A 12,517-nucleotide genomic window follows, 5' to 3' on the forward strand; every position below is an offset into this window, starting at 1 on the left:
AAAGCATTCAAATCAGGAGTCTCAGGGCAGGCGAAAACAGTAGGGCAGATTTTTAAAAAAATCTACTTTTACCAGAGTGGCTACAATACCAACTGCACTAAACATTTCTCCAACATGCTTTCTTATCTTTGTTGCTGCTCACACAGGTGCACTACAACTTATCACCACAGGCTCTGCTCTAAATACAAGATTGCTGCAAAAAAGGTGAAACTAAAAACAAACATCTTAGAGCAGAAAAGGAAACAGTTAGTTCCACTTAGAAGAGGAATATTATATAGCTGAAGAACAGACTTGAAAACATACTCAGGCAACGATGCACACGATTTTGCTTTTATTACCTCTGGTCTTCAATTCATCTTCTTCCACTTCTATATCTAAGTCATCAAATACAGCTGCTAATGGAATTTTCAGTGTGGGATTACTGGGTATTTTAAAATCCTTGAAAGAAGAAAAAGAGTATTTAGTTCTATTTAACCATTTTCCACTTAATTAAGCTTATGTGTAATTTTACCAACAAATCTAGAACTGGAAAATTATGTGAATGCATTTTGAAATCTCACTGCACATGAAGTAGAATATCAGGATTCCACAGGTACCCTGAGAAAGTTTACTAAGAACCCCCTCATGTTTTTGTTTTCAGGGTCGCTGCATGATTTTATAACAGCTGAAGAATCACAGCCAAGCAAGGGATGGCATTTCTTTTCCCTGGATAACAAAGTAGCCAGCACAGAAGAGCTAAGGCAGGAGTCTCACCTAAGCCAGTGTAGGTGTTTTTGATGTGTCACCAGATGGCTTACTACAGTTAATGAAGACAAATTAAACTATTGAAAGAAAAATGTACAAATAGAAATGAAGTAGTAGACAGGCAGGCATTCATTGCAGGACAGGCTCTCTTTGTGAGCACATAAATACAAACCCTAAACAAAATGTTTCACAGACTTTGTAAGTTCTGCTGATTTTTCTGTATACCAATTTCATTGGAAGATCAGAACAGGTTAAGAATAATAGAAGTTCAGAAGTCTGAACTCAGCATTATAGCAAATGACCTAAATTTCTACACAAGAGAAATTAAAAAAAAAATTCCAATGGTACTATTCCAATTGAGCTACTGGCATTTTATGAGAAAATGATCAGATTACATTAATATTAAATACTAAACCTTGAAGTGAAAATATTGAAGGACATTTTGATAGATTAAACTGCCCATCTTTCTGTCCAACCTGTGCATCATGGTCTCTGTTCTACTGCTCTGTGTGTCAAGCAAAACACATTCAGAAATACTGTACTTCTAATTGGGACTGTTTTAGCTGAGTTACCTGTCATTTTTATGTAACTACATTACATAAAACTTCTTTTCTCAGCTACATGCATTATTCCAAACAATTATACTTTAGAAATTGCAGTGTAACTTTCTCCAAGACAACACTCATCTAGGAGAAAAAAAGATCAGAATGAACAGTACTGATGCCAGTAAAGCCAAAACATTTTATGAAAACAGAGGAATTAATAGAAAGTTCAGCCACAAGAATGGAGCAAAAGTCAATCTCTCACTTAAGAAAAAACACATTTGCTGCAAAGCTACAGCTGCCTTTGTTTCATTAGATTAAAAAATACCTGCACACTGTTTTCTTGTGCTTGGTGAGACAATCTTGCACTTGGTAGTGGAGAATGAGATCCTAATTTTCTATCCAGGAACACTTCCTTACTACAGGCATAACACCAAACACGGAGTGTAGTAAGGTTGACAGTTAGACAGTGCTTTGTCTCCTAAAACAGAACAAAAATCACAACTGATTCAGAAATTGGGAATAACTAAATACTGCTACATGCAAGCTAGAACAGACATATTAAACTTCCAGGTTTTTCAACAATGAAACAAGTATGTTTGTTAGAATATTACAAAACAGCAATTCAATTGCTGAAATTTTAGCACAAACATTCATTTGTAGTACAAATCACTCAAATTAGCAACAAGATCCAATCAGAATCTAAGACATCATCATAGCTGACATGCCTCTCTGTAATTACAAAAATAAGAAGAAAGTCTCTTTTTAGAAATGCTGTAATTCACAACCAATCAGTTTTCAAGGAATGTCTGCAACTGGCAATAATGGGAGCTATCTCCTCTACAATGTTTAGAAGTGTGTTTACTTCTACTGGTTTGCTGTAAGAAATTCAAGCTATTTGCAATCAAACTGAAAGCTAAGATAAATTTTTTAGTTCAGCTACAGTAAGAGATGCTCATACCAAAGCAAACATTCTAGACTCAAATAGTTCTCTTGTTGACAGCTTCACATTGTGAAGCAATATAAAAACTTGACAGATGAAGAATATTTTTATTGGTCAAATCTTAATTTTTTTTAACCTCCTTGCTTAGTGTAAGATTGGGTAAACAACTGCTATCTTCTTCCAAATATTTTCATTAATCCTTCCTGTATTTCTTCTTTAAATGTCAGTATCAGTCAGGTTTATCGATAATGAGGAATTTTCTAGGAATTAGAAAAATACTACAAATGCTACAGGACGCCCAAATTCCTACTCCCTTCATTTAATAAAGCCTTGTACAAGAACAATGTTTTTAATGCAAAGGGGACTAAAATCCCATGAAGTAGCCATCCCCCCCACTAAAAACAACAGATTTACATAAATAAGTCAAACAATTTTAAACACGAGGATATGCTTAATTATGTAGTTTCAGATGCATATATAACTACAAGACTTCAGAGTAATAGCTTAATAATTTTCTTGGAGTGGCCACAACAAACATGACTATTTGCAGTACATGAAGCCCTGCTGGTGTAAACTGGAGTAAACAGAAATTGATTCATGCCAACCTCACTTCTCTCATTTTAATAAGTTTATTGATATTTTTACTGAAGAAGAATCCAAGAAAGTGCTTACTATCCCCAAATTAAAATTAAGTAATAAGAAAATCAAGACAAGGATGTCACTGACAGAGAATGAACAGTTTGCCTGCTTTCTCTTACCTGGCAAGCACATAACATTGCTAAGACAGAATGCAAAGCAGGAATAAACTACTGTAAAAAGCCAAGAGGTATAAAGCTGTAGGCAAGAAATTCAGGGACCATCTGTTCCCCAACTGCACTAGGAACAGCTAATTTCTGAGTCTATTGTAAAGGCTTTAGAACTGCAATTCAGCTTTAACAGCTGATTAAAAAAAAAAACCTGAAAGTATTTACATAGATTTATATTAATGCACTATTGATTTATAAAAATACTCTTCTCTACGTCCTGCTCCAAAACAAAAACTCCATAGTGGAGGTAAAATGCAGTCATAACACCATATACTTCTTGTAAAACCCTTGTATATACTATTTGTTCATTTTAATAGTCACAGGGGTTTTTTTAGTAATTTCAGGGATCAAAAATTGTTCAGTATGGAACTTTAGATACATTTACTGACAGACTAACTCCAAACTGATGGCAAGAATTTATTAGTCTTGAAGTCAGCAACTCAGAAATGACATGTTAATAAAACTGTCACCCCTGCCTCCAGAATACCTTATTTGCTTCATTTTGGCAAGTGCTCCACTTGCACACATGTGTGCCCAGAACACACAGCACGTTTAAGACGCAAACCTATGCACTGAAGCTGTCCAGCTCCGACAGAACACAGCATGCTGGGGAACAGAATGCACACACTCCACTGCTCCTACCAAGCTGGATCCAAGCTCAGGACATAGCAGGAAAGCATATGCTCAGCTCAGTCTACAGTTCTGTCATCTGAAACAGGGAGCATATTGCAGAAACAAAGCACCTGTCTCTGGTTATTTACATTTCCTATCTTATACCTCTTCAGCCGTTCATTAATGCAACTTTCCTCCTCTTACCATCAGGCACTCACAGTCCCAGGAATTTAGACTGAGGTAGTGGAGTATCACACACAAGCTGAGGTACTCAGTAAGTCTTTTGTCTGTACCTCTTGAAAAATCATCAGTTGTTTTTGTTGGGTTTTTTTTTTTTTTTTGCATTTTCACCGTGCTCTTTAGAAGAACTGCATAACTAATGATGCAGCTGCACAAAAATTGTAATTCTCACATACTCCTAAATTAGCAAGACCTGCTTCTATAACACGAAAAAACCATCACAGCTAATCAACTTCCATAGTTAGCAAAATAGGTTATTGACTTCACTGAAATAAAAGTTCTCTAACGGTTCTTCACTGCTTCAAGGAACTGAATTAGCAGCTAATACACATACCTGGGAATGGGTGGTACTGTGATCAACATGGGATTCACCACAGCCAACATATGTACATCTGTTCTGTTGGGCAAGATACAAAGGAGGATGCAGAATTAAAAAGTGGTCTCAAACAGGTTTACAGAATAGGAATACACTGCCAGTCCCTTTAAAATTCACTCAAATTTCAAACTTGCAGAGTCCTACACAAACCAAGAGACATGCATAGTAAGCAATAAAGTATCACCTAAAGCAAAAAAGAATGCTGCAAGATTTAACTCAACTTCTCTCACTGATGGGCAACATTGGACATTTAATGTTTTTTAGAATATAATTTCTGGCCATTTTTGTATATTTATTCATTACTACTGTCAGCATGTATTTTTTACAGTTCCTGATTTGGTAAAGATTGCTACAGAAAATACAAGTTAATGCACTGTCTGAGTGGTGAAATACTGAATGGCAACAGCCTCAGAACACGACAAGCTTGTACAAAAATCCCTGCATGCCCCTATCTGCAGTGCCTATTCATCAGAGCATTACTTCATAACTGATTAGTTTCTTCACCTTTACATAAGAGTTTCCAGCACTATATGGCTAAGAACTTGCCACATTCTAGTTACAACATGCAAAATAACTGTCAATTTTAATCATGCTCATTGCAAAACATATTTGGCTGAGTTGAGTGTGGAATCTTGCAGCTGCCAATATTCAAGCAATTTTTGTTAATTCCTCATTTGCATGAGTCAGGCCAATCACACAAGAGGCTACAGCAGGTTATCTGTGTAACTCTCTAAGCACGTTAATTTATACAGTCAAATAGTAGCTGAACACAGCCAATTTTCTATATTAAATAATCACAGGTATTTGTTAAGCTACAGGTAGTTTACATGCTGGGATCTCACCAGGTTTTTCTACTGAAAAAGGTGAAAACAAGATGCCAATTCATCCAAGAGGAGAAACATCCCAGCATGACACTAAGTGTCCTATTGCAACTACAAGACTCTCCTATGGAAATATTGGTACAAAATTCAGTTTCTCAGTAACAGTCTAAGAGCTCAATGTGAGAAATAAAAAATATGATTTCAGCTTGATGGTATTTTCCCACCTGCCAGCTTGATGCATCCCTGAACACCTCTCCCCTACTCCCAAGAGTTTTTATATGTAACTAAAACTTCAGGACATCGGAAAAAGACATTAAACACTGTTTCTTTCCCCCTTCATCTCTGTAATTGACAGAAGGAGCAAAATAATCTCATCTCTTAATTGCTACCACAATCCACCTAAAAGGACATGAATTAAGGGGATTTAAAAAAATTCTCATGCATACACCTAGAGTTTGGCATTAGCCTAAAGATCTTGCTGACAGTGCTTAAAAGAAAAGTTACCATGAAATGAAGTCAAGCCTACAGGGCACAATTTCAATCTCTGTAAGTAGCTGTAGGTCCAGGGAACTCACATTTTAAAATCTAAGTTAACTATATGCTTTTCAGTTGGGATCATAGATCAGTCAGAAGCAACATATTTGAGTTTTTTATATATTTTTAAATACAATAAAATTATGGGTTTTGCAAAAAACAAGATGAGTCAGGCAAAAGCATATTTATGACAGAACTACACCCAGGGTAAAGACTGTATGAAATTTGTACAATGTAAAGATAATGTTTATACAAGCTTCTGCAAGTTTCAAAGTAAGGGGTTTTTTCATTGTTTTGCTTAAGAATAAAATGGTCAGAGTATGCATTATCTTGAAAAATGTCTGATTTACTACTAGATGTTACTACTACAAATGCTAAGAAAGACTTATAAAAAGTAATTTAATAATTCAGGAATAATCCGTTATTTTTTAGATCTACAGTCCCAGGGAAAAGATTAAAAAAACCTTCAAAACTTTAAAAATAAAAAGTACTGTAACTCAAGTAGAAAACAGTAATATTCTACCTTCCTTCTTGTAAAAAAAAAATCTCATTTTAAGCATATTATTCTTAAATTACAAGAAATATGTACCAGATAGAGGGTAATTAATTTAAAAAATAAAGACCTGCAGAAAAAAATTTTGCTTTTAAATAATAAGCTAAACAAACCTATTTCAAGAACCTCATTACAGCTGTTTCTTAAAAAAAAAAACAAAAAAACAAAACACTACCAACATCACCTTTACTAGAAAATGACTGTAGTATGGAACAACAGAACAACTTACCTCTAAGCATGCCCAAAGGTTGGGTCCTCTGACTTTACAGTCCTGACAAGTGCCCTATTAAAGTTAAACACAATGCAAATATTGTTTCACTTACTTTCACCAGTAAGTCACAACTCCAAAACAAAAGGAGAAAAAATACTGTAAAGCTTAGGGTCAGATGAATAACTATAAGATAAAGAAGGGGTATGTTGATAACCAACCCAGGTTTTTGCTTCGCATAATCTCAAGATCAGCGTATTTGTCCATTAAATCTCAGATTTCTCTGTTGAGTTTTCATCTTAAACCAAAAATTGCTTTTCTATATAAGGCATAGGTATCATATCACATAATTATAATAATACTCAAAATTGGTCTTTCCTATAAATTTTACATAAAAAGAAATGAAAGTGATTGAACTTGTAATATTCCTTCTAGCAGACACTACCTGGAAAGGTTTACATGAAAAAGATGAAATACTAGAAAAATGCTGTACTCCTCAGCAGCAAACTAACTGTTACAGAAATTTAGCACCATGGACAGAAATGGTGCTAAATCGCTTTTCATCACCTCCCAGGTACTAAGATGAGTTACATGATCCTTCTTTGTCCTGTTTACTAACACTAGCTTGAAACCAAGAGTTCAGGGAGGGGAGGTTTCTCAAACTCTGGCTTCTCTATCAGAAAAAGAGCTGTTACCCAAGTAAATTCAAGCATAAATTTCTTTCTTACAGTTTCTACTTGCAGCCAAGTCAGTTGTACTATACTACATTAATATTCCAAATAACTAAATGCTACAATAGCAATAAAAATAAAGTTCAGGTTGGTGCCACGCTAGCTCTTTTAACTAATGATTCCATGAAAACATCACTTGTGGCAAATGTGATCTTTATTCAGCTTCATCAAGTCCACAATTCTCCTCATACTTTATTTAAACTTTACTATTCCAATAGAGGAGCTTTTGCCTATGCTTGACACTTAAGTGCACCTTATAACTAATAATACACTAAAACTGACCAGTTAACAATAAAAGGAAAAGAGTTAATTACTACAACTCACGTGAGATTTCTGTATCAGTTCCTCCTTTGTTATCTCACCAACTGATTCCAAGTGTGGGCAATAGCTGCCAGGCGACGACATTGCTGAAGCTGTGTTTCCTGAGATCCTGTAGCTGGAATTTTCAACACCAGGAAATCACCTGTCAACAGAAGTAAGAACGAATAAAACCCAATTCCTTATGTGCCTTTTTAGACTAAGTATAAATAACTCTATTAAGAGACTTCAATAGCCCAAACTACACCTGCTGACTTCTGAAATTAAATCCAATGACTTCTAGATCATAAACTAGAAGAATTTGGAATGGAGCAAAGCTGATTTGGGTTAATAATTTAACTTCATGGCCTCTGCCAGGGCACTCAAATGATATAAACATTTCAAGCCTACCCAGAACTGACAGTGGCTTTGACTGTATATTCTGGAAAAGGATCTTTGCAACACTGCTGAAGCTGTGAAGGCTAAACTGCAGGAACACTAGACTCATTTATCAAAGGATAAGGAAACTTTATCTTGGTTTTACTTATTTACAAAGACGCATTCTAGATTCAGACATATTATATATCAAAAGGAAACTGAAACTTGTGACTCACACATAGCACTAAACACTTAGCAAGCTTTTATCTTGTTCTTTTTGCCCATCCAAGGTCTCTGGTGCAGACACAGAAACTTACCACAAATAAAGACTACTAGATACAATCACTCTGTCATTATTACTTCGATAGTTGTGCAGAAAGCAACAAAAAGAAAATTTAAAAAATAAACTCTGTAACATTCTTTTTAAATAAATACTCCAACTGACTCATTCAGAGAGGGACCACCCAATAACTCTGTTCCAGTTTTGTCACTTAAACAATTACTGTTGACTCAATCTCTCTAAAGGCCAAGAAATTAACTTTTTCTGCCCAATTATTATCTGTCCTATCCAGTGCTCCTTCACCAAGACTTGCAAATAAACTTCAACCCAGTGGTGCACCTTCCTTGATCTGTTTGCAGCCTTTAGCACTATTATCAACACCTGTTTCCACTTTGCCTGTGTGCTTTGGCAGCTTTAGGTTTGCTCCTTCCACTTACAGGACCAATCACTCCTTTGATTATTTAAGTTTTGACAGAATGGGGGAAAACAAACCTTGCCTAATGGGCATCTCAGACACGCTCCCTGGTAAACTTTCAGTTTGTTATGTCTGACTTGCTTTTTACTTCCATTGCCTTGAAATAACATCCCTTTGAGTCAAGAGCCATTTCAACTCCCTTTGGTAATTTTTCTATAGATGTGTGTGGATGTGTATAAACAGTCTGTTTTATTACTATAAACATTGTTACACAAATAGGATTATGAAAGTATTACATATTATTTGTATTAGAATAATATGTGATACTTCATGTCATGTATTATATGCACGTATGGATATATCTGCATATATACACTTTAATACATTTTCTTTAACTATAAGCAATTATTTATACACAAATAATACATTATATACATAATTGTATATATAGATTCAAGTATGACTGTGTATGTTTCAGTCTTTCTTAATACCATGTTAACAGTTGTTCAATAAAATATTTCTAGTCTTGTGACAACATATCTCACAAGAATAGAAATACTACAGTAAATTAATAATTCAGCATTTTTTTTCTAGATGAGATCTAAATTCTCTTCCTGGACCAGTGGCATGACATTTAAAATGCATTATTCTAAAACATAAGCTCCAGCTGGAGAAGTAGTTCCTCAGTTCAGTGACTGTCTAATCTATATGCACTGTTACTAAAAGACACTTCAAATAAGGCAACAGTTTTTCAAGCCAAACCTCCTCAACTTCCATCATATTAGCAATTCCTCTTTGAACTGCAAGGTTCCCTTTCAGAACAGAAATGGCAACATGAATGTATGTTACATCTTCAACGGTTTGCAAGGTCTGTTAAAATGCTAAATAAGGACAAGTGAGTTTCAAATAAAGCCCTGAGAACATTAAATGTGGTGAGATGATTTAATACAAATACTTTAGAAAGTATATATACTGATATAATGGATTAATAAAGCTTTAGGCTTAAATATTTTTTATGGAAGAAGGTTTCTGAATGCATTATTCCAAGTAATACAAAGCAATGAATGGAGACTTCACCTCATGCTGCCACATTTGTATTTAATGTATTTAACTTTTCATACATGGAGCTGCACAAATCCAAACCTGCAGTCCTGAACAAACCCAGACCCAGGAGTTCTCCTCACGCTATTTGTGTTTCTTGTTGCAGTCTGCACATCTCTTCTAATAATCATCAGAAAGGCCAAAGCTGTTCAAATTCAGGTCCCTATTCCTGTCCATATGGAGAGCATCTCTTGTGGAAGTGTAGTTAATGTTACAGATTCTTCAAATGTCATTACATGAGCAAAGCTGAATGGCCTTTCTTTCACCTTCTGTTAACAAAATTTTCACACACCTCCTTCCATCTTGCAGCACTGTGATAACTCACTGTACTGCCATAACCTTGGTAGCTTAATATACATAGCTGTAGAAACACACTTTGTAAAATTTTGTGTTAAAGTCTAAAACTGTAAAATTAATTCCAAACCATGACTCATCCTTCACCTAAGTCCTGGCAAACCCAGGGTAGCCCCTCCCTCACTCACTGACCTTCCTCCATTTCACCACTTCCTACTCTATCTGAAGAGATTGCTTTCCTTCCCCTGCAGCTCATTATCACATCTGCTTTCACACCAGCTTCTGCACTGCGTTGAACTCATCCAAAAACTGTTTTTCTGCATTTTCAGTAACTAAAAAAAGACCCAAAACAATCCAACAAGCCTACTTTTGTACTTCCTCTCACAATTCATGGTATACTCCTGTTCCAGCACTGGTATATCTCCATCTTCCTAGTATCAAATCTACTCCTGCCCTTTGAGTTCAAAGCCATTCTCCCTTGTCCTTATCACCACAGGCCCTTGTGAGAAGTCCTGCTCCAATTCTCTTATAGCCCCTTTAAGCACTGGAGGTTGTGTAAGGTCTCCCTGGAGCCTTCTCTACTCCAGGCTGAACAGCCCCAACTCTCTCAGCCTCTTTCCACACTAACTGCTCGTGATCAGACTCGTGCAGTAAGCTTCTCATCAAATGCTTCCTGTATTTCTGGGAGAGAACTTTGCAGTCCATTGCTAGCTCTCTCCATTTTCTCAGCCCCCCTACCAATTAATGTTCCACAGTAGGACTTATCAATGCATTTTTGCTTAGAGCATGCACAGTCTTACTTCAAAGACAAAATTCTCTGTAAGTCCTGTTTTGGGTATTTTTTTTTTGTGTTCCTGACTAGTCTTTTCATTCACCAAGAAAAAAATTTTGAGCCATCAGAGAAATACGAACCATAATTCAAAACATCATGACCAGCAACTAATTTATTATTCAGTAGAATTCCACAACATCACAGACTTGTGTGGTGCCTACTGTGGAAGACCTATCACACCCACAGAAAAATCCCATCAAAAACTAAGAGAATTCAAATTATCCTGAAAACTATCTTTAGCTTATGTAAGGAACCCAACATTTCCTAAAGAAACAAAACAGATTTTAAATTCTTTCAAAAAATTTTGAATTCATTATTTCATCTTCCTGGTTACAGTAGTTAACACTTCAACAGATATCAAAATAAACAATTATATCTGCTATGTACTCCGCTGATGTTCTAAATATGGAGGCATCTTAACAGATGATTTAACAGAGTTCAGTAAGGGAATGCTGATGGAAGAATTTAAGAATACAAGGATTATTCTAAAGACATCAATAATGTGAAGCAGCAATTGTGTCTTCATTACAGGCTTTTATTATTTTGTTGGCACAGCTCTGAATAATAGCATCTCAAACCAGTAATCTACAAGTTCAGGCTTCTTAGTTGCACTCACAATTATTTTATCAGTGATGCACTGGAATAATTTCATTTAACATTTATTTTGATTTTATAGCAACAAAGCAAGAGTGACACAGGGTGCAACTTTGCACCTGAACACTTAATTACTTAGAATGCTAAAGAGGTCTGGAAGTTCAGTAATTACTTACCATATTGATACTCTTAGCACTTCAGAAAAAAATCCACCAGCATTCACTCTAAGCTATAAAAGCCCACTGAAGCTATACCCTTAGGTATATTCAGATTTGTAAGGTACATATTTTTTATCACTTCTCTACAAATATGTGTTGTATTTATAAACTTTACAGAAATTACTTCAGCATAATTTTGTACATGAATGTCATTTTTTTACCGAACTTGAATCTAGTCTTCTTAGTGTGTGAAAATAAGGTTCATCTTTCTGATTTCTTGACTTAAATTCCTTTCTATTCTGTCAGTCAATAGGCAGTCTTGAATTTCATCTCTCATCCCTCCATATTATTACCTTTTTTTAATCTATCAACAGCAAAGAAACGCATCCTATTTTCTTGAAAAATTAACACCAATCCCAGCTCTGGTAGAGAACTTACTTTGTCTATTTAGCATAAAACCTGGTATTTTCCCACTAAATGATAATGGTGTGCTCAGTAAACTGGTGAAAGACACCCGGCTTTTCTCTTTAAGCAACAAGACCTACCTGCTCAAGCAAGACACAATTTGATAAGTCACTTCCATTACATTTTTTTCCTGCCCTTAAGTATTGTTCCCAAAGAGAAAGGACATTTTAAAAAATGCTTGAGTTGAGGGTATATCCTCTTACAGGGTTAGACAGTTTTCATTTTATATTGGCTTTCAGGGCATACAGGCCACTCTTCCGTTTCTTTCTTTCACCACGCCAAATCCCAACTATGAAACCCATTAGCTGACCTCTATATTTCTAAGAGGATTTTCCTAACTCGGGCTTTGCCTAAGCGCTGCAGAAGCCTACAGTGATTTTCCACTAGGTGATACCCCGGACTTTTCCCCCAGGCTGTGCCACCTCTCATTCCCCATGATCCATGCGCACGGAAAACTCGGGGAGCGAACAGGGTCATTTGTCGGTAAATTACCGATTTTAGGCATTGCGCGATACCCACGCTAGCGCTGAGGCTCGGCTGCAACTTCAGCAGAGAGCCGCGGAGGTGTGCGGGGCCGCTTCCAGCCGGCAGCC

At 36.0% G+C, this 12,517-nt stretch overlaps 1 protein-coding gene across 3 annotated transcripts in view; it reads right to left on the reverse strand.

The window, feature by feature from the left end:
• USP33 (ubiquitin specific peptidase 33) overlaps positions 1-12,517 on the reverse strand; it is a 35,485-nt gene that overhangs the window by 22,588 nt on the left and 380 nt on the right. For all 3 annotated transcript variants that reach the window (XM_085067866.1, XM_085067865.1, XM_085067864.1), the window contains exons 2-6: positions 7,435-7,573; positions 6,401-6,454; positions 4,222-4,284; positions 1,615-1,767; positions 339-438 (exon numbers count right to left, since the gene is read on the reverse strand). In XM_085067866.1, the coding sequence (XP_084923992.1) occupies positions 339-438; positions 1,615-1,767; positions 4,222-4,284; positions 6,401-6,454; positions 7,435-7,515 (451 nt within the window). In that variant the 5' untranslated portion in view covers positions 7,516-7,573. The remainder of the gene's footprint in view (positions 1-338; positions 439-1,614; positions 1,768-4,221; positions 4,285-6,400; positions 6,455-7,434; positions 7,574-12,517) is intronic.

Source organism: Lichenostomus cassidix, chromosome 8, assembly GCF_008360975.1.
Source record: "Lichenostomus cassidix isolate B80296 chromosome 8, HeHo_3.0, whole genome shotgun sequence".
Lineage (NCBI taxonomy): Eukaryota > Metazoa > Chordata > Aves > Passeriformes > Meliphagidae > Lichenostomus > Lichenostomus cassidix.